We start from the raw sequence: 23553 nt of genomic DNA on the forward strand, positions 1-23553 counted from the left end.
TTTAGCCTACTCATATCTACAGGCAGGTCTGGTTATTTTGCTTCCATGGCTGCTCGTGTCCCCAGAGAGATGCGGTGGGGAGAGCCACTGCTGTCAGAATCCAAACTCCGGCCTTCGTTAGGACAGCCACTATCTATAACACAGCACAATAATTGGGCGAGCTCTAATTGCCTTCTGTAGGAATTAGATGTTACATATTCGTAAGGTGCATCCCATCACTGCCAACCTACGTTTGCAGGTTTCTTATTTCCCCAACCTTTCGCTCTCATTTGCTTTCTAAGTTTAGATGAAAGCAAATAAAACACTTTATTGTTCAATGAGGAAACCAATATGCATATAGCATGTCCTGTAAATTCTGAATCTCAAAAACAAAACAAAAAATGTAAACATACACTCACACTTCATGTATATAAGGGGCTAAAAGCTCCAGTACTGATATAACAAATAGTTTGACCGATCAGATTAAACTGGAACTGTTGTTTAATAAATTAAAAGTAAATTAGATGAAAAAAATGTATTCATGTATTCTCTCACCATAAAGTCTCAAAGCTAAAGTACTGGCGAAAGGCAGAAGTATCACTCCAAAAGAGCGGGACAAAGAGAGGTATGAGGTATATTAAGTAGCTCGCTGTGTGGAGAAGGTCATCCATCCGTGTGTGCAGACATGAGGGATGAGTGGATGAGAATCTACCATCAACATCATCATCACACGTATGCCCTTTCTCACTTAGCTTAGAGTACGCAAGGTTTTACACAATGAAGAGCATGTAGGTATTTATGAGTGTGTGTATATGCATTAGCATCCTAGTGTATATGTGCTTTCTCTGAGTGCGAGTGTGTGTGATCAGCGCCGCGTGCATCGGCTCGTCTGTGAGTGTGTGAACTGCATCTCTCTAAGTGTTGTGTAATAAGCACTCTCCAGTCCTGATGTACGGCTCTCGTTCCCCTCACGCTGCGTACCGCCGGGTGCTTTAGCTCGAGCATGTTAGGGATGATTCCGGGCTCTGGTCTCAGGCCAGTGCTCTGTCAGGCCCCGTCCCTGTCTCTCTGACTGTCTGTGGATATAATTTTACAGTTGGGTGGCTGGAGGTAGCGACGCGGCAGGAGGTTGGCCCCCAGGGTCAAACAGAGATGTAGCTGGAGGCAGCAATTTCCTTGCAGCTAGAGCGCGCATGTGCCTGCAAGGTGAGCACCTGCACACACACTTGGTACGACAGCACGTGTTTGTTGATACTGAGAGGCTTTGCTTATGCATATGTATGAGCGGTGTGTACAATATGGGGGTGTTAAGCTTCAGGTGAGAGCTGCGTTGTGATAGGTGGACAGATATCATGTTGGGTGGCTCAACTAGCCCTGCGGCGGTTAGGCTCTGCCCGACGAAGGATTTCATCACTTTGGATGCCTGGTATACAGAACTGCAAGTCTGTGTTGTGGATGCGTGTGTGTGCGAAGAATACGTTCTTTATCAGGATTTCTTATCCCCATCCCCACCTCCATGTCTCCCAGGGGTGACAGGGCTAATTTCAGACAGATCTTTCCCCTTAAGCAAGCTGTTGGCTATGGGTAACAAACATACCCCCTCCCCCAAAACCCTCCAACTACAACCAGCGCCTCTGCACGGACACTGACACGTCAGCTCAGCCTCTACCTCACCAAAGCTAGCCAGCCACAGTTAACGTCGACTGACATCTACCACGCACACATAGATGACTGATCTGGATTAAATCTGATCCCAGGCCAGTGAGTTCTGTGCTAAAACACTGAAAACAACAAAACCTGACAAATATGCTAGCATTTCGTTCAAAGTACAAGTGTTGTAAAACCAACAAACAAAATGTTAGCATAACGTTTTATTTGCCGAAAATCATGAGGAATGTTAGTTGTAGATAACAAAATAATATTTGATATGAATTGATATTAGAATTGTGTTTGCATGCCTAAAACAAACTAGAAAAATGGTCTAGTGTAATGTTAAAAGCTAGTTAAGTATCGCAAAACTGACAAACAAAATATAGTTAGCATAGCATTTTACCAACAGAGACCTCAGGCACACAACAAAACCATTTCCAAATATTTCATATGAATTAAGGTGATGTTAAATTGTGTTTGTGTGTTGTTTCAAAAGTAGCTAGTAATATGAATATAAACCAATAAAAAATAAGGTTAAAAAGTGGTGGTTGTCTAAAAAGCTAGTGAAACTTTTAAAAGCAGCTAATAGCTAATGTTAAGTGTTGTAAACCTGACATAAAAACAATGTAAGCATTTTACTCAAGGGTTAGGACTATAAGAATAGTCATAAGGTTGAGTAAAATTGTATTTGTATGCGTGTAAACAAAATAAAGAAAAAAGGGAAAAAATTGTGAGGGACCAAACAAAAGCACTTCACATATTTTATATGAATATCCATTGTTGAATTGAATTGTTTGTATGAGTGTGTTTTTTTCTTTTTTTCCATTCTTTGTGTGTAAAGTGAACATGTTTTGGAAAAATAAGAAAATTGATGCATCAATTTTTCAAATGACCCTTATTCATATGTAGAGGGGGACCTCTGTATTAAATTCAAGCACTTTACAACAAATGGTTGTGCCATTGGGTGCCATTTTGATATATGTGTGTATGGGTGGCTAGCAGCAAGAACAAAAGGCTGCTATTTGTCTGGGTGCTCATGGGAGAAGATGCCATATCAAACATGCAACTACATCCCTCAGACCTTTCTGAAAACAGGCCTCTACTTATCAATTACCTACCTGTCAGCGACACCGGCCGTGTAGGCAAATGTCCCTGCACAGGGCAACAATAGCGTTGAATGAGATTGCCATTTGCGCGTGTGTGTGTGTGTGTGTATGCGTGTACGTTTGAGAAAAAGACGGATAATATAAAAAAGAAACATTTCACTCGGACAAAAACATGCATATGCGCACGCTCTCACACTCAACGCAAACAAATGTGAACCTGTGGGGCGTTTGTGCCTGCTGTTGCTCCCCAGCTGTGTTGTTTTGGTATAATGTGAGCTGACCACTCATGTCCGCTGAAGGTAGGCTGGCCGCAGGGTTTGTGTGTGTGTCTGGTCTCGTGTCTCGATGAATAAGGTGCAGTCTACCTGATCGTGACTTAAAGGGCCAGAGTGTTTGTGTCCACACACACCCGTGGCTTCACAGTGAGCCTATGAGGGCCGTCACTTGCGTCTCTACGAGTTCCTGTGCTCTGAGTGACAGGAGCATAGCCTACCTCTCATTCGCCCTCGCATCTTCCCTCTCCCGCCTATGACCGCGATTCTTTCATAGGCGGACAAAACGGATCTTGTCTGCCTGAGTGAAAGCAAGGAAACGAGATGCCGCGGCGCATTTCTGCTGCTGAAGATATCAGAAAGGACTTTTTTCCTGTGTGAGGGTTAAAGGCTAGTTCAGGCAGCCTCTGTGTAAACTTTTAACATCAAAGGCGGAAAGCCTGGAGAGTCAGAGCCTTTCCACAGGAGAGCGGCGGTTTCAAAATAACTGCTTGTCCATTTGGCAGACCTCTGAGAAAATGCCTCACAGGCCGTCTCTCTAAATAATAACCAGTCTTGTTAGTTAGAACTGAGCCTGGAGGCCGAGACAAAAGATGGTGTTTGGCTGACCGTGAGTGGCCCTCAGGGCAGGAGGCCAACCGGCCCTTCAGCTTCAACCTTGACTTCATTCTAGACCTGTTCTACTTTTCTTCCCTCTCAAAGAAACCAGCGGACTTTCTCAGAATAGCAGATAGAGTGAGAAATAGTCGGACAACAGATAAAATGTTCATTTACTTCCCCTCCCTGACCATTTAAGTTTTTTTTATCACTCACCTTCTCGCATCATGCCGACGGTCAGACACTTCATGAAGCGGCAGGCTTGGCAGGACTTCCTTCTGCGTTTGGTGATCTCACATTCATTGGTGGCGGGGCAGCTGTACTCGATGTTTCCTGTGGCGAGGCATGTAGAGGGAAGGAACAGAGAGTGTTTAATGACTGCCAACCAAAGCCTCATTATTGTGTCAATCTAGCAAGAAAAATCAAGAAATACATTATATCATATACTATTTTATCATAAGAACATATAAAAGCTTACGTTGTTAAAGGGTTAGTTCACCCAAAAATGAAAATTCTGTCATTAATTACTTACCCTAATGTCTTTCGACACCCGTAAGACCGTTCATCTTCGGAACACAAACAAAGATTTCATCTCTCAAGACCCATGAAAGGCACTAAAGACGTCGTTACAAAGCCCATCTCACAACAGTGGTTCTACAATCATTTTATAAAGCGACGAGAATAGTTTTTGTGTGCAAAAAAAACAAATAACGACTTATATAGCGTTGGGCCGATTTCAAAACAAAGTTTCGAACGGTTATGAATCAGCATATCGATTCATGATTCGGATCGCGTGTCAAACTGCTGAAATCACATGACATAGGCGATCCGAATCCTGAAACGATATGCTAAGTCATAACCGTTTGAATATTTGCTTTGAAATCGGCCCATCACTATATTAGTCGTTATTTAGTTGTTGTTGTTTTTTTCGCACAAAAACTATTCTTGTCGTTTCATAAAATATTGAAGAACCACTATAGTGAGATGGGCTTTGTAATAACATCTTTAGCGCCTTTTATGGGTCTTAAAAGAGAGGAAATAACATTGTGGCCAATGGAGGCCTTTCTGAGCCATCGGATTTCAACAAAAATATCTTCATTTGTGTTCCGAAGATGAACGGCGGTCTTACGGGTGTTGAACGACATTAGGGTAAGTAATTATTGACAGAATATTCATTTTTGGTTGAACTAAACCTTTAAGATTTTTGTTTGTTTGTCTTTTAAATAAGTCTTTTATTCTTACTAAGGGCACATTTATTAAATAAAAAATATAGTAAAAACTGTAATAACTTTTTATTACAATATATTTTAAAAATGTAGCTGAATATTCAACATCATTACTCTAGTCTTCAATGTCACATGATCCTTCACAAATCATTCGAATATGTTGATTTAATAACTTGGGGGGGGGGGGGGGGGTAGAGTGAAAAACATCCCATCATACATGTACAGTATATGTGTGTGCAAAGAGTGCAAAAGGTCATGCAGGAAAGCGCCAGTGGGTCTCTTCAGAGGTCATGTGTCATGGAGCTGTGTGTGAAGCTGGGTAGGCAGGCAGACAGCCAGGCAGGCAGGCTTTACTAAAGCTAAACAAAGACCTCCAGGTCACAATTCACCTCTAAGTGAACTTCCAATCACCTGGTGACAACTAACATAGTTCCTCATCCTACCAATCCCCAACATAAACAAAGCACAGACAGCCACAGGTTTGCTATCGCAAGCCCTGGCATAAAGTAGACTATTACAGCGTGTTCTTCGAGCATTATGATGCAGTGAGAGGGGAAAAGGGCAATGATATATGCTTGTTATTGCAATAGTACACAAATAGAATCTGATGAGTAATCTGGCACACAATAAAATAATTTAAATAGTTCCTTGGCTGTGTTATGAGAATTACTTGCCAGATATAGTAATTGAATATAACAAATTTAGGGTTTGGAACAGTTTATGGCAGTGCTAAAGCTCTCAGTGTATGGAGAGAATTTGCGCTATAGAATAACTATTAGAACACACACACACGCACACACACACACACACACACACAGACTCTCACACACACGCATTCATGCAATTAACATAGGGCCCGTCTGGGACCTCCACACTGATGAAATATTTCAGAGTTAATCAGACTTTGTAAACACTGATTTGTATTGACTTCTCTTCTGTGAACTGATGTTTCCTCATTAAAAAGCAGATTAGCAGCACAAGCAGGGGGGCTAAATGCTCAAGACTGCTAATTCAACAGGAAACAGTATTTAAAGTATGCATGTCCATTAAACTGAGCTCCATTATTTATTAGTCAGGTAATCTCCAGAATCCATTAGGGTCTTCGGATTGGGAGGAATCTGTGCAGGTGGAATGTGTGTGGAGTTGAAAGGTGATTCGCATGAGGGATGAGGCTGGTTGAGTGGTCTTAACCAGCTGGGAATGTTTTAAAGGGGGGAAAATCCTTGGCAATCTAATATAGGTGCTTTCCTCCCAGTAGTTGAATGCCAATGGCTGTGAGTGCTGTGTCCAGGTTATCAACACAGTGGAAAAGAGGCTGAATGTGTGTGTGTGTGTGTTCGCTGACAGGATAGAGTGATGTGATTTGAGTTAGGTGGCAGTCGATTAGTGCAATGTCCATTGTCTATCACTCAAGTGCCCATCTAGAGGTTTCAAACAAGATATAAAATGTCCCGGGCGCTTTCTTCCACTGCCTTTCTTCATACTAAACGCTATACTTCCATCATTCATCACTTGCATTCAATGCCAATTGAGCTCATTTCCAGAGAATGGCGACAACATGACCTTGAGCTGACCTTACGCTACGCCCGTTAAGTAAGGAACGGATTTGGGAATGTTTTTGGCTTTCTGAGGTTACACTCTTGGTGTCCCCCTCTAGTTTCTTGCCACTGCCTGGCTATGAGTGGCTCAATTGGGAGGTGATAGATGCAGGTTGTCAGGTGGCATTGGAGGAGTGCCACCGGAACGCCAGCTGCCAGTGATTTGAGTGGCCGTGGCGCCCGTGCTGCCGCCTGTCCCAGCGCCCTCTCCCAAACCGCTGTCCTGACGTCCCTGCATCCCTGAACTCCACGACCCCATTCCTTCCCTCAAAAACCTGCCAGTCTGGAAGTCAATAAATGTCCAGCTGGATGGGATGTTTTTGGAAATCACCAAGAGTTTTATTGGCTAATGGGATGAAACATACCGATATGTCAAATTCCCACATTTCAAGGATTTGGATTGTGCTCAGGCCGAGCAAATGTTTGACCCATTTATTCAGCACCTACTTTGTTCCTCAGACTTCTACACACTAGAAGATGAGTTACTTCCCGGTACATTCAATTACTGCAATTCTCCCGTTTTAAATAACTGATCAAGCTTGTTAATCTGAAGCAGGAAATGTTTCTGATTTCTTTGCAGCAAATACCATTGACTAATAAGCCAGAGCTCATTAGTCCACTTTGGCTTTACCTGTCTAGCTTAGGTGGCGTAAAGCCAGAGGACGTTGAACGTATGGAATTGCTTTGTGCCGATTCTAGGTATTGACTAAGTCCCTCTGCCCCCTGGTCTGCCACCTGAACCTAGCTGAAGTTCTAGCTGAGGGAGGGTAAAAGCCAACCTTGAATGGTCCTCTTGAAAAAGGCCTTGCAGGCCTCGCAGGAGGCGACGCCATAGTGGTAGCCGGATGCGATGTCCCCGCACACCAGACACAGGCGCTTGGGCATGGAGTTCAGCATGTACTCGCATTTAATCTGCGAGTCCTCTGTGATGGTGCTGGAGCAGTCCTCGTAACGCTTGGCTCCGGCTCCGCTGGGACCCAGAGCACCAGTTGGTCCGTAAAGAGTGGGTGAGTCCAAACCGTTTTGATGGCCGTTCATGGTGGAGCTGTAGCTTCCGCTGGCGTCTGAGGAGCCGCCGGGGCTGTGGTGATTTACGCTGTCCGTCAGTGAGGCGGGGCTGGAAGGTTCCGTCTTTATGTAGGAGGGGCAACTCGACTCAATGTGGCGGTCCTTGCTGGACATTCTGCAGAGCAGCCTACAAGGATAAAACATAAAAACAAAAATATCGAAGAGTTAGTGAGGATGACCAACAGTAAATGAGTATGGAAACTAAGCAAATGATTTCTTTGATGTCCATGCTGAAAAGACCAACATATGGTGCCTTAGATGCTAGCAATCTAGTAAATTAATGTTAGTCTAAGGTCTTTTCAGCAGGGGCAACTTAAAAATGCGTTGCCAACACAAAACAATTGAGAAAAACAAAAGAAACAGAAACATACAATCCAGCCCCCCAGCCCTTAAGAGCATCTCTCTATTCTGCACATGGGTCCACCTCCGCCTTAGCCCGAGAGAACAGAGGATTCAGCAGCTAAAAAAAGCCCCTGATTGAGAATTCAGAATTCTAGTTTTTTAGCATGTTAATGACTTCTCTGAGAGGAAACATAAGAGGCGAGGCATATGAGAGCCAGTGTGCCACGGTCCCCTGGGTCTCACTAAAGTGTCTGAGTGGTTGTATATCTACACGGCTGTAAAGAGGAGAGCTAACATCGCTACTCTAGCATAGTGTGCAGCCAATTGAGTTCAAAAGAAATGTGGCAAAACCAACTCAGTCATGTCCTAATAGTTTTAGATCCTTTCGTAATGCATACAGTACATATACACACTCTACAATAAATCATTTCAGACAATTGTTTGCCTTGTTCAATCATTTAATTAATGCACCCTACAATGAAGGATGTTGTGCAGAAGTAATTATATACTAATAATTGAATACAAGAATAAACTTTTTTTTAAAGAAGTTCGGCCCCACTTTATATTAGGTGGCCTTAAGTACTATGTTCTTACATCAAAAACTAAGTACAATGTACTTACTGTATTCAAATTGTATTGCAAAGCCCTTTTGCTGATATTGAGGTGGGATACGGGTAGAGTTAAAGACAGGTGTGGTGGTGTGGGTCAGTTTAAGGGTAGAGTTAGGGACAGGTGTGGTGATGTGGGTCAGTTTAAGGGTAGGGTTAGGGACAGGTGTGGTGATATGGGTCAGTTTAAGGGTAGAGTTAGGGACAGGTGTGGTGATGTGGGTCAGTTTAAGGGTAGGGTTAGGGACAGGTGTGGTGATATGGGTCAGTTTAAGGGTAGAGTTAGAGACAGGTGTGGTGGTGTGGGTCAGTTTAAGGGTAGAGTTAGAGACAGGTGTGGTGGTGTGGGTCAGTTTAAGGGTAGGGTTAGGGACAGGTGTGGTGATATGGGTCAGTTTAAGGGTAGAGTTAGGGACAGGTGTGGTGATATGGGTCAGTTTAAGGGTAGAGTTAGGGACAGGTGTGGTGATATGGGTCAGTTTAAGGATAGAGTTAGGGACGGGTGTGGTGGTGTGGGTCAGTTTAAGGGTAGAGTTAGGGACAGGTGTGGTGGTGTGGGTCAGTTTAAGGGTAGAGTTAGGGACAGGTGTGGTGATATGGGTCAGTTTAAGGGTAGAGTTAGGGACAGGTGTGGTGATATGGGTCAGTTTAAGGGTAGAGTTAGGGACAGGTGTGGTGGTGTGGGTCAGTTTAAGGGTAGAGTTAGGGACAGGTGTGGTGGTGTGGGTCAGTTTAAGGGTAGAGTTAGGGACAGGTGTGGTGATATGGGTAAGTTTAAGGGTAGGGTTAGGGACAGGTGTGGTGATATGGGTCAGTTTAAGGGTAGAGTTAGGGACAGGTGTGGTGGTGTGGGTCAGTTTAAGGGTAGAGTTAGGGACAGGTGTGGTGGTGTGGGTCAGTTTAAGGGTAGAGTTAGGGACAGGTGTGGTGATATGGGTCAGTTTAAGGGTAGAGTTAGGGACAGGTGTGGTGATATGGGTCAGTTTAAGGGTAGAGTTAGAGACAGGTGTGGTGGTGTGGGTCAGTTTAAGGGTAGAGTTAGGGACAGGTGTGGTGATATGGGTCAGTTTAAGGGTAGAGTTAGAGACAGGTGTGGTGGTGTGGGTCAGTTTAAGGGTAGAGTTAGGGACAGGTGTGTTGATATGGGTCAGTTTAAGGGTAGAGTTAGGGACAGGTGTGGTGATATGGGTCAGTTTAAGGGTAGAGTTAGAGACAGGTGTGGTGGTGTGGGTCAGTTTAAGGGTAGGGTTAGGTAAAGGTGTGGTGATATGGGTCAGTTTAAGGGTAGAGTTAGGGACAGGTGTGGTGATATGGGTCAGTTTAAGGGTAGAGTTAGGGACAGGTGTGGTGATATGGGTCAGTTTAAGGGTAGAGTTAGAGACAGGTGTGGTGGTGTGGGTCAGTTTAAGGGTAGAGTTAGGGACAGGTGTGGTGATATGGGTCAGTTTAAGGGTAGAGTTAGAGACAGGTGTGGTGGTGTGGGTCAGTTTAAGGGTAGGGTTAGAGACAGGTGTGGTGATATGGGTCAGTTTAAGGGTAGGGTTAGGTGTAAGGGACGTGCCAACAGTCTTATTACAAACGTAACTACAGAAATTAATTACAGACGTAATTACATGCAGATATTTTTTAAAATGTAAGTACAATGTAAAAACATGTATGTACACAATAAGTGCATTGTATCAAATGATTAATTACAATGTTAGTACATAGTAGTTAAGGCCACCTGATATAAAGTGTGTCCAGAAATTCTAACTTATAAACAATGCTGATCATTCAGATTCATTTTCATTTGACAGGAAATTTCATATTGTCGAGTTACAGACTATAAGTCAGAGCCTGTCATTTCTCCTGCACCAAAATCATCCATCTCCACAAAAAAAGTGCTAAAGGCCTTTTCTTGTGATTGTGGATCAAGAGGTGGGATCCGGTGATCAAATGCACCATGACAGATGAGCGTCTGCAGGGCGGAAGGGAGAGGGACAGTACGGAGAGCTCAGCGCCATCACTCACTTTCCAGTCAATATCAACTTGTTCTACATGACTCTAATCAGTGCGGAGGTGCAAAGCAGTTCCATCATCCTCGCCCATGGCAAGTCACCATACACACTCACACACGCACACACACGCTCGTACGCATCGATGCACAGAAAACAAAAAATAAGCTAGACAGTCACAAACATCCAGTATCAATCCAGTAACACAAACAGACACCCACACAGTCAAAAGCAGAGACTCTTCAAAGCCAAACAAAAGAGCAGGCCGACCACCCCACCCACCCCAAACCGCTCGATACCGCCAACCCATTTAGTTGAACCACCCCTCCACCAACAGAGCCCTGGGAGAGAGGCCTATTAATGAGCGCTGTAATTAATAGATATCTCTGCTCCGTCTTACAGGAGGCTTTAAGGCCTGCAAGAGTGGATTAACCATTTCCCCTGTCAACAATCCAGAGGACCCTGAGCTGGGTCCTGCAGGGCGTAGTGGGGGTGGAGGGCGGCACTTCACCACAGCCGCATCAATTAGCAGCATTTCAATATCTACGTTTAGCAAAATGTGATCGTTCAGGGACTGTTTGTTTCTCTGAAATCCTCAAAGGTTTAGGGGGTTGTGATTTCACATAGACTGAGAGCGAGGTCACGCTTAAACACGCTCCCTTTTTTCCCTTAAATGCATTAGCGGTATGAGGTGTGTAAAAAGCGAGATGATGGCGGAGGAACAAAGACTTTATATAGAGGCAGAAAGAAAAATCACAGAGGATTTATACATGCAACGCATCAGGACCGTTTTAACATGGAGATGGAGGGGGACAAATAAAACAGGCAGTCTGGAAGACCACACAAAGGTCTTTTTAATTAAGGAAGCCCGCTTCTAAATGAGGGCTCTAAAATCCGGTCAGCTTGTAAAAGATGACTTCTTCTGAGGCCCATAAAGCAAGAGAGCAAGAGAGAGTGAGGGAGTGAATGAGAGAGATCTTTAAAGAAACCAGACTATTCAAAAGAATTTTGCAAAACAAGACTAAACAACGTTTCTTTAAAAAAAAAAAAAATTACATTATAGACGGGAAAAAAAAATGAATCAGACTAAATTTGTTAAATATATTTTGTACTATGAACTAGTTTTAGAGCTGACATGGTAAAGACCTAAATGATTAATAGTATAGAAAATTAATACAAATATTCTGGATGCATACAATTTAAATGAATTAAAATGTAATTAATTATTATTATTTATTTTTGTGAGAACAGTAAAAATATTGGCAAGCCAAGTACAAATAAATATGAACTGGCCTAGTGAAATATTTTAGTCTTATTTATAAACGAATTTTAAATAAATTGAATTACTGGATATACTGTAAAAAAAAAAATCAGGTCTCCAATTGAACATTTTTAGGTGACTGATCTCATAAAAAAAAAATTCAGTTGGCCGAATTGAATTTCTGTGAATTAAATTGCATCAATTCACAGAATTTCAATTCGGCCAACAATTTATTTTAAATATGATCAGTCACTACACTGTAAAAAATTATTTAGAAAAAAAAGTTACCTGGTTGCCTTAAAATTTTGAGTTCATTGAAATTAAAATTTTGAGTTAATACAATGAACATTTTTTGAGATTCGACAGCCTTTATTAAAATATTATTAAAAGATTTTGTAAGCATTTTGGGTAATTATGTGTGTGTGTGTTATTTCTGATGACGCAGTGAAACATGCCAAATTGTGCTATTTTCATGATTTATCAAATTTTTTATGTGGTTCAGATACAAAAATATTTTGAGTTTCTATTTATTAAACTAATTTCCTTCATTGTATCAACTCAAATTTTTAATTTCAATAAACTCAACATTTTATGGCAACCAGGTTACTTTCTTTTTTAAGTTAAACCAACAAAAACCACCACAAATTTTTTACAGTGTAGAAAATTTTCAATTGCAGACCTTTTTTTTTTTTTTACAGTGTATAAAGGTGGAGGTGGGGGTGGGGGTTATAGTACTAAAACGATTAACTGTGTCATTTGTTGCAATTCTCAAACTCAAGGATAACTCATTAATGAATAAAAAAATCAAATAAAACAGTTGCCGTAATGGAATATAAAGTATACGTGAACTTCCAGCTATTAATGCATTCTGGTGTAAAAGGCCAAAATGTGCTGAGTCAAGGCACCTGTTTCTGTGTATTGCAGTGAGAGGCAATCGATTATGAAAAAGCTCCTTTTACACTTCCACTGATGCATCACTGACGCACACTCATACTCACAGACAGGTGTCCTGGGGGGTGCAGAGGGCCGCAAAGGTATTCTAGAACATTCCAGTAATGTCAAGGATGCATGTTGTGTATATATACACAGCGTAAAGCCGGTTAAAATCAGTGAAAACACAAGCACCAAAGACTGTTTACATTCACAACATATTCTCTCATTCTATTTTGGGTGACAGAGACGAACTGGTTTTCGTGGGGCGGCTGAGAAACCCGCCTCCTGTCCTGACCCAGAGTGTGTGAAGTCAAACCGGTGGGTAACAAAAGAGGAAGGGGCCAGCAATGTAAGAGCCCCTCGTGCTTTACAGTGGCGTTCTTCAGACTCTCAACAGGAGACACCCTGCTCTATAACTTTGACTGAAAGTTATTAGCGTTCTCTTTCTCTCGCTCTCTTTCTCCTGCTCTTTGAAATTCTACGACTCTATTAATCCAAACCTGCAATATTCACAACTCTCTATAAATTCAATTGTCAGATGGTGGATTTTTATTCTAGGCCGCACTTGAATCCAAAATTAGAGGCAGTAAAATTCACATTAGCTTTAAGAGAAATGGAATTCTAAAGCCTATATTTTAGAAGAAAAGAAAGCCCTTTTCCGACAGAGAAGAGACTATTTGAGAGGTAATGATTTTATCTGTTTTCACCACTGCCTGGCGCCGAGCTTCAATCCCACAGTGTGTCATTAACAAAAGGAGTTCTTATGCTGAAAAGCAGTGGAATTTAGTTTAAGCTTATGAATGGAAATAATAATTGTCAAGTGGAAGGGTAGAAAAAAGGCAGGCAATAGTCAGCCGAGAGACAAGATTAAAAAGAAATACAGCACAAGACATAATCGGTTGTACTTTATTGTTAGGGACATTATTGTGATTTGACGTTATAAATAGTGCTCGAGTTTGTATTTTTCGTGTAAATTATACCAAGCGCTGCCGCTGTACTCATGCTAAGGTTCCAGTTTAAGGCTGTGACCGGGGCAAAAATAAAATGAAACGTTTGGTTTTCTACAGAATAATGCTGCTGTGAATTTGTTGAAGTTATAGCAAGCTAATAATGGAGAAATGACTTTATAATCTCTGAAGCATCAGAAAAGCTGGGTTGAAAATTATAAACAAATCTTATTACGTCTTAGTAATGAGAAAAAACTTGACAGAAAAGTCCATTCCATGAGAACAACACAAAACATCTCAGATGCGCAGTCACTGCACAAAGAACAGAAGTGTATTCCTGATCTTATCCAGAGATCAAATATTTAAGCCGTCTATTTGTTGAAAGTTAAAAATCAGAGTGGATCTGCAACCAAAGAAATTATTGTTTTCCTTTTGTTTTCCTCTAGCTGTCGACTCTCTCTTATTTTATGTGCTGAGGCAAGGTGTCACAAATCAGCGGGAAAACAATTTTGGAAAACACAGCCACTTGGCAATGACAAGGTGTCATTAGCCTGTTTGATCCAGTGCTCTGACAACTATAGAGGCAAACATATAATCATTGCATTAAGGTGCAGCCACACAGCCTCTCTCTCTCTCTCTCTCTCTCTCTCTCTCTCTCTCTCTCTCTCTCTCTCTCTCTCTCTCTCTCGCTCTCTCTCGCTCTCTCTCGCTCTCTCTCTCTCTCTCTCTCTCTCTCTCTCTCTCTCTCTCTCTCTCTCTCTCTCTCTCTCTCTCTTTTTGCCGGAAGCAGTTAGTCTGTGTGATCATGGATAGCTGGAGGCGGCACAGTCTGCTAAATGCTGGAAAGAACTGCCCATGAGCTACTGAATATTTAGAGACGCGGATGTGTGGGAAAATATTTTAGAAACATAAATATCTTTATATTATCATGTGGTTCAAAAGGTCTGGGACTACATTGAAAATATGTATTTGTTTTTCTTAATTTAAACCTAGATGCTTTATTAACAGTAATAAGAAATATTCAGTGATAAAGGATTTTATTTTATTTATTTTTTATTTAAATAGAATTTACTATCTATATATAACTTACTATGTATGTGTTTATATATATATATATATATATATATATATATATATATATATATATATATATATATATATATATATATATATATACACACACACACATATATATATATATACATACATATACTATACATAGTCAAATGTATTGAAAAAGTAATTGTTTGCATTTTTTAAATTGTTATTTAAATAAAAACCTTTCATGCTGATGATAAAATATACAATGGGGGGGGGGTCACTCCTATAAATAACGGCCTTTAATTATGAAAAATATTGATTTCATTACTTAAGTTTCACAAAAGTGAGACATTTGTTTGAGTCAAGAGTGAGTTAAAAGCACATTTGCCCTAGAGAAAGCTGTAGGATATTTAATTAAACGTTAAAAAAACAGGAACTGAACGGCCTCTTTACTGAAGGGATACTGATTTCTCTTGTTCCCGCATGAGAAATACAGACGTGAGAAACAGGTTGCCTTTTCCGGCTGTATAGGCAGATCAATTGTTATAACATTACTGGGTTGGAAAGTAGTAATTCACTTCATTGTCGATGGACGCCTGCAAAATAACACCTCTGATTACATGCAATCAATGTGATAATGACAAAAACACATTTGTACAATGGAGCGAGCTGCCGTAAAAATGCCAGCGGCGGGCCAGTGGAGATGAGGAGCTAACGCTCTGCTGTGTGATAAATACTAGAGGAGGATCAGCAGCCTTAAAGATCACAATACAATAGAGTAAATGTAGAGAGATAAGAACCTATATTTACATTATGCAAATTCTTTATGCAAAAGTATATGTATGGGGGGAGGGGGGTAGACGAATTAAAATCTTTGAATAATTTATCGGCTTTCTGTTTTATAGTTTTACATTTCATTTATAATGTAACGTGCTCTCACACTGTGCTGGGTTAAGATGTCCAAACCTGATAAGAGTCATGTTTGTGTGTGTGTGTGTGTGTGTGTTCCCTGCAAAGACTCGTAGATGAAAATCTTGATGATTTAGGTCATTTTCCTGTGCGGGCAGATAAGTGTTCTGCTTTATCAGGTAAGATGCCCCTCTCAACAGCACAAACAACACACATATACACTCACATATACATCTTATTCTGTATGCATTTAGTTTAAGAATTATTTGTAAGAATTTCAGCAGTCTGACTGAATGTAAGAGGTGAAACTAGAGTTTGAAATACACAAAACAGGATTTGTAAAGTTTGATGCGATCATTATTTCATTATCTGAAGTTATTGCTGGAAGAAGCGAGCGATCGCTCGGCAGTGACAGGCCCTAAAGAACAGGGCAGAGCAAATAAGCTTTGGCATTTTTCAATAAGCAATACGCTTAAAATCGCTGCTTTACCGCTGTTGAAGCGCAGCACCCATCTATTCAACCCCAACAGGACATGAGAGCAGATAAGCGAGGATGAGCCGCAGTCTCAAAGAAATGAAATTGCACGTAAATATAATAAAAAATAACGGGAGTAAAAAAAAAAAACGGAGATTAAAAACACATTCTATTAAACAGATGGTTAAAGAGGATTTTATTCCAGGAAATATGACAAGCGTGTAAAAGAGAGTGGGAAAAAAGAGGGGGAGAGAAATGGTGGTTGTTTTTTGGTGAGCGAACCGGTGAAAGCCATGTCTTTAACCAGATCAGATTCTTGAAATTGGCTGTCAAGGCAGGATTGTCCTGAGTTATAGCTGTCTATCACCCCCGCTCACATGGAGACGCGCCGAGCTGCTGTCGCCTTCCCCTGCCGCAAAGCATCTTAAATTTTCAACACCACCATCTGTTACAAAATCTAATTCACATTCCGCCCATAATCGGGTTTACCTCTGTAATACCCGTTCTGCCACTCTCTCTCTCTCTCTCTCTCTCTCTCTCCCTCCGCACGGAGCCGGTCCCCAACCCTGAACGAAACACCCTCCATGTCTACAGACACTTTCATTAGGGTGAAAGAAGAGCTGCAAATAGTCGAATCATTTTTCAGCATCTTTGATGCTTTGATGATCAACATTCTAACATCACTCTACCTTCACTGACAGAACTATCACAGCTATCGCTTTTCAATCATAGTTGTCAGAAACAATGATCATTTAGTATGTATAATTTACTATATATGTGTTAATATACTACATGCATAGTAAATTATTATGGTCACTGACAATATATAATAAAAGTGTATATCTTTTGTAAATATTATAAATTATTTTTATATAAATAATTATTGCAATAGATAAACTATTAAAAAACATTATAATTAATAAGAATAATAATAGTAATAGCACACAATTTTCATTAAGTACTGCTAATATGAACAATTTATATTTGTATATATTTTAAGGTATCATTCGTATTCACAATATCATGTCAATATTTTGTCATTATTTAAATTTGAAATTAATTAACAAAAAAATTAGTTAACTGAAAATGTCTTACAAACAGCAGATCCATCACCACTTTTCAATAAAACATCCGGCTATTTCCAACAGTTGGTCCCTGACCATTACATTCTGCCCCAAGATTTTTACGTTTTAATACTACAACATAAACACCTCAGCCTAATAATCCTCCCCGTTATAAACCCAAAAGCCCTTCATTTCCTATCTGCGTTTAGAGCAATCTAGTTTATTACGCAACCCGCTAAAATTACAGTAACAAGCCGCTCCCTTGACAAATGAATCATTTTCCGAGTATTTGATCATATAAATAAAACAGTGCCTCTGGAGGCCGAGGAGCTAAATCAGTTGATTCCGTTTATCTGGGAAATGGCTTGCATCTGGGTAACAGCTCACCAGCAGATGGAGAGGTTTTTCCCTGACCCCGGGACCAGGCTTCTGTCTCTCTCACTCCGCTCTGAGATGAGAGTTATCAGCGGAAGGTGTGTGCATGTGTGTGAGGAAGTGTTGAAGGTGGGTGTTCGCCTATTTCAGTAAAGGGATTTATTTTTCAGAGCAGGCTTCCACGAGCGTTCAAAGTTCTCCTGATTCCCAAACAAACCCGCGCCCTTTTGTATTAATGTATGTTTTTCCCATGAACCTTATGCTGGCATAACTGATTGAACTGTAAACAATGTGTGTTTGTGTATCGTATGTGTCTATGTATGTGTGCATGTGTGACAGTACCGGTTTGATGACCAGTGCCGTATGAACGTTCCCTCACAGAAGTGCATGTGTGTGAATCTATGCGTGACTGACCTCTTTTCTGATATAGCTGCTGGTAAAACATCCTGTCTGTTTGGAAAACCATCCACAAAATAGAATTTTCTAAATGCAACTTAGTTATTGTCGCACCCCTCCCTGAATTATCACCACTGACGCACATCTAGAAGCGCAAAAATGAATAGACACAAGATTTCAAACTGTGCTGTGACCAATGTGGATGTTCAGGGTGAGAGCCACATCCTCAAGCTCCCAACATGCTTTGCTCCGGGCCCATGGCGTGACGCTGTAGTTCCTGGAAGGCCCGTCTATAGAGAGCCACAAGCTCCGACAATGCCAGTAACGTGATCCTGATTGGCTTAGAGCGGAAAAGACTTCTTGCATGCGAATGGAGCCTAATTGGTTTGACCCAGACTAACCTGTCCCAAATCCAATCTGTGTAATACATTTGAGGGTCCCTGTCAAAGCACAGTCACCTTCTTTTAAAAGGTTTGCTTAAAAAATCCTGCCTTAGGACACACACCTGAATATACTCCAAAAAGATCAGCGCATGACGACAAGCAGGAAGTTGAGTGTTCAAAGTGACATTACAAAACACTGTGCCTACTGTGACTAATGATATTGTTCATTTGCCCACTAGAGATAATTTGCTTGTTTACAGTGTTACATAACCTAATACTTGTAAATTACAAATGAGGGAAGAACAAATGCTACTGAAAATTCATTTATATATTTATAGAAAATAAAATGTACCTTTTGAAAATAAATCAAAATAAGTGAAGGCACTTTTCTCTCTGACCCTTCCGTAACCTCTAAAGTAATAACCATAAATGACCTGAAATTACAACAGTCAAACAAAGACATTTTACAGAAGATGGCCTGAGAGAGGAAGAGAGAGAGAGAGAGAGAGAGAGAGAGAGAGAGAGAGAGAGAGAGAGAGAGAGAGAGAGAGAGAGAGATAGAAGGGCCTGGTGAGGACTCTTAACTGGTCACATCTGGCTGTATTTTATACGCAAATCAGCCCCCACTAAATCTAGATAAAACTCACTGACTCGTGATCGGAGCAATGATCTTCATACATCTAAATTTATATGCTAATCGGAATCCTTGAAGCATTTAACACATTCCTCTGCATCTGGAGGGGACGACAACCGGCAACCTCTCCAACCTATACCCATAAACTCAACATAAACTTTCCCCATCTATCTAAACCCACGGCGATCTATCTATCTATCTATCTATCTATCTATCTATCTATCTATCTATCTATCTATCTATCTATCTATCTATCTATCTATCTATCTATCTATCTATCTATCTATCTATCGTCTGTCCATCCATCCATCCATCCATCCATCCATCCATCCATCCATCCATCCATCCATCTATCTATCTATCTATCTATCTATCTATCTATCTATCTATCTATCTATCTATCTATCTATCTATCTATCTATCTATCTATCTATCTATCTATCTATCTATCGTCTGTCCATCCATCCATCCATCCATCCATCCATCCATCCATCCATCCATCTATCTATCTATCTATCTATCTATCTATCTATCTATCTATCTATCTATCTATCTATCTATCTATCTATCGTCTGTCCATCCATTGTCTGTCTGTCCATCCATCCATCCATCCATCCATCCATCTATCTATCTATCTATCTATCTATCTATCTATCTATCTATCTATCTATCTATCTATCTATCTATCTATCTATCTATCTATCTATCTATCTATCTATCTATCTATCTATCTATCTATCTATCAATCTATCGTCTGTCCGTCCGTCCGTCCGTCCGTCCAAACATTCACCCACCCATGTATCCACCCATGTATCCACCCATGTATCCATCCATGTATCCATCCATGTATCCATCCATCCATCCATCCATCCATCCATCCATCCATCCATCCATCCATCCATCCATCCATCTATCTATCTATCTATCTATCTATCTATCTATCTATCTATCTATCTATCTATCTATCTATCTATCTATCTATCTATCTATCTATCTATCTATCTATCTATCTATCTATCTATAATTTGTCTGTCTTTCTGTCTATCTATACCAAAGCTCAAGGCAAAAACATATTTACAGATGTCCCTCCATAACCACACAAACACACATTAAGAAAAATAACACAAGTGAATATGACCTGGTTATTTAATATTAGTCTTTGGCACAGTTAAAGGCCCAGGGAACAGCCTAGGTGTACAGAGCACAATGGGTACATCATGCAGCAGTCACATCCTGCGACAACATGAACAAACACTAGACAAACTAGACTAAGACACTGACTCAATGAAGCAAGCATGGATAAATAATAGCTGGGCAGGCAAAACACACACACAAACATACAAGGAAATAAAAGAATAATCACCAGAACTGATTTTGGCTTTTGATGACACTATTATTGGTCCTTTCCTTACCTTTGGTTATATAGAGCATGTGCATCACGCATGTGACTGGCCTCGATGTCGTATTGCTGTTGTGTTCTCCAAGCGCCGCATTTGGCATACTTATCTTCGCTATTAACTTGGGTCTTTGATAAATTCATTCTACAACAAAAGGGAGAGCAAGAAAAGGAATAAAAACGAGGGTCAGAGAGATGGACTGAGGAATTCTGATAAAGAACCATTGAGCCATTAACTGCTGACAGACAGTGACGCAGCTCTGCACACTGTGAGACAAAATATTCCTTCTTTTCCTGACTGGCATTCTTCAATGGATCAGCTGTAACCGTGCTGAGGATCGGAAGAGGGTAAACCCGGGCTCTTTTGTTAATGCCAGAACCTAATTGAAACCTGCCCTGACGTTTTAAATGCACAAACTCATCATTCTACCGGCCGCAGATTTAACAAGTCTGGGGTGTCGGCAGATAAAAGAAGGAATCGGGGAGATCAGCGCACGCCCGTGGCCCCTGTACACATCAATCCGAGAGAGCCTGTAGCTTTACGGGACCCGCCGAATCAGAGGGTTCAAAAAGGCTTGAGAAATGACCATATAAAAACAAACATACAGGGAAAGGTTTGACGTCACACCTGTACGAGTTTTTTTTTAGCTACACATAGACGTTCAGCATTTAAATGGCGATTTAAGGACAAGATAAACGTCTTTAATACTCAAAATCTTGGTTTTAACAAAGTCGCAACTGTAGGTAATCGCATAAATACACAGGGAACACTCGAAGACGCCTCACAAGAAAACAAAAGACTGCGCAGATGTTTTAGGAGTGTCTGCTGCAGATTTTCTTTTATGTAAATAACCCCTCGCCTGTGTGTTAGCACAGCAAAATCTTTAAACAAACTAATGGAAATGATTCGAGGCAACAAAAGTGCCTAAGAATAACACCTGTGCACATTAACACACACTTCAAGTTCTCAGCTAAAACAACAAGCTCTCCATCAAAGACGAACATTTCTGAAACACTAATTTTTGAAGATTCTGTAGAGTTTTTACAACAAAAGTAAAACACCGGAGAGCAAAGGAAGTGAAGTGGTACGAGCCACAGGCAGTGCGGTTGAGTGTGTGAGTCTGCCACACTCTCTAATTAACAGAGGAGGCCCCTAATTCTCCTTCTCCGTTCCAACTCAGCACACACGTTCAATGTCATTAGAGCTGCACAACCCCCAACTGTCCCCACACTCGGACTGATGAAACTAATCACTCAACTAATGCTGTGCTTCAGCGGCTGTCGGAGAGAATGCAGCCACGAAGATCCTGCCATTCTCTGTCTTAGGCTCTCGATCTGACTGCGATGGAGTTTAGCCCTTTCTTGCTGACTGTCCTTTTTTTCTTCAAAAAATCTCATTTGTATTTGTTTATTTTTTGCATTGTAGTTTTAATATGTACTGGAATTAGAGGCCTAATCAATTTGTCAGTATCTAAATCCAATTTACAGGACATAAACAACAAGCGCATAAAAGTAAAGAAAATAGTATGTTTTGAATCCACAACAGGGATTGTCAAATAATTTTGTTGCAATCATTGCTAATTTGAGAGTTAATTCGGGAGTGCTGCACTTTAGAGTGCGTGTTTACCTCATAAACAGTGGGCAGAACAGCGTGTGCTGTGTGTGTGTGTGTGTGTGTGTGTGTGTGTGAGGCTGAAGAGCCAGTCAGAGCTTAGTGGAAAAAAAGCAGCACACACACACACGCACACACAAACACACACACGCGTAATGTGTTGGCTTTAGTTCTGGGCGAGTGAGCAACGGAATCGATAAGCCCCAGCATCACACAAGCCACACGGCCTGATACACTCCTGTTTCTCTCAACTCTTTTTAACGTGACTTTATACACACATACACACTACTGCACTCCCAATGCCAGCACCATTACATTTCTGTCATTAAACACTGGGATGCTTTCTAAAGCTGTGCAGTATTCTTTTTTTTTTATTGTTGTTGCTTCATTCCCATCAGATGTGCAGACAGCCCATGCTGTATATAACAGGACACATCAGCATTAGCAGACGAGGATTAAAAATCAAAAGCCAATAAACTCTTTGTCTTTAGTGGCACAATATTAAACATCTGAAACGAAACCAGAATTTGCATGTAAAATAGTACATTAACAATATTGTAAATACATTTTCTGAGCATATTTACTTTAAAACATATCAAATCTCTTTAGAAGAATAAAAGATCATCTTAAATGTTTAAATCAAAGTAAACAACACAACACACAAAACATGCACAGTAAGACATGCACACATACACGTACATATACAAACACACGCAGTCATTTTCTGAACACTTCCAGAAAAAGATCCATTTCGTCTCGAATGCTAAAGTACGGCTGATATTTCAGAAACAGCATTTGTGACAGAGCGATGTAAATAACATGGTAATCGTGGCCTCTGAGTATGTACAGTAAAATAGTTTATTCAAATATATGAAAATTAATTAGGGCGGTATTGCTGGATTGTTGGGCACAGTCAAAATGTTTCCTTTAATTTGTTTTGTTTTTTTGTTTTTTTTTACAGCATATCCCATTAACCATTTGCTACTTTACTAACATTTAGTAGATGTCATAAAAGAAAAAAATAATAATGCACACAAAAAACTAAAATTCAATTGGCATCTTCTGATAATCTCACCATGAAGTCACAATGAAAACAGATCAATATTATGTAGCTAACACTGAATTACTTCAGCTTTGATTCATATTAATTAATAATATTAGCTTTTAGTTCTATTTTAATAATAATAATAATAATAATACTTATGAATAATTATAATAATAATAACAACAAAAATCGTATTTATTATATTTTATATTATTATTAAAATTACAGCAAGAACTAAAAGCTAATTTTCAGAAATAACAGGCTGGTCAAACAATGAAAACAAGAGTAAGAGCTAAAATGAAGTGTCACTTCAGATCAGTGGGAGAAACGGGCGCTTCTAGAGGAGAGAATGAATCTATAGGGATCTACCTGAGCCCATTTCACGCTACTGTCAAAACGCCTAAGTACTGCATCCATGCGGACAAGGATTAACACGCAGGACAATGAGCTGAATTAAGCCAAGAGTGTGTGTGTGTGTGTGTGTGTGTGTGTGTCTGCGTGTCTGTGTTGCTGCCTTGCTCTGCGACTCACTCATGTGTTGCTATTCCATCTGTGAATAGTGGGGGTCTGATTGATTAGACAGGTGCCATTCTTTCTTATGCAGGAACGGCCGCCCCATGCATGGTAAATGCCATGCCTATC

The 23553-nt window shown here is 40.5% G+C and overlaps 1 protein-coding gene across 2 annotated transcripts in view; it reads right to left on the minus strand.

Moving 5' to 3' along the window:
• Nucleotides 1-23553, minus strand: part of esrrga (estrogen-related receptor gamma a) — a 78193-nt gene that overhangs the window by 48924 nt on the left and 5716 nt on the right. For both annotated transcript variants that reach the window (XM_067455208.1, XM_067455207.1), the window contains exons 2-4: nucleotides 20271-20399; nucleotides 7208-7623; nucleotides 3821-3937 (exon numbers count right to left, since the gene is read on the minus strand). In XM_067455208.1, the coding sequence (XP_067311309.1) occupies nucleotides 3821-3937; nucleotides 7208-7623; nucleotides 20271-20399 (662 nt within the window). The remainder of the gene's footprint in view (nucleotides 1-3820; nucleotides 3938-7207; nucleotides 7624-20270; nucleotides 20400-23553) is intronic.

The sequence above is a fragment of the Pseudorasbora parva genome, chromosome 10 (genome assembly GCF_024679245.1).
Source record: "Pseudorasbora parva isolate DD20220531a chromosome 10, ASM2467924v1, whole genome shotgun sequence".
Taxonomy (NCBI): Eukaryota; Metazoa; Chordata; class Actinopteri; order Cypriniformes; family Gobionidae; genus Pseudorasbora; species Pseudorasbora parva.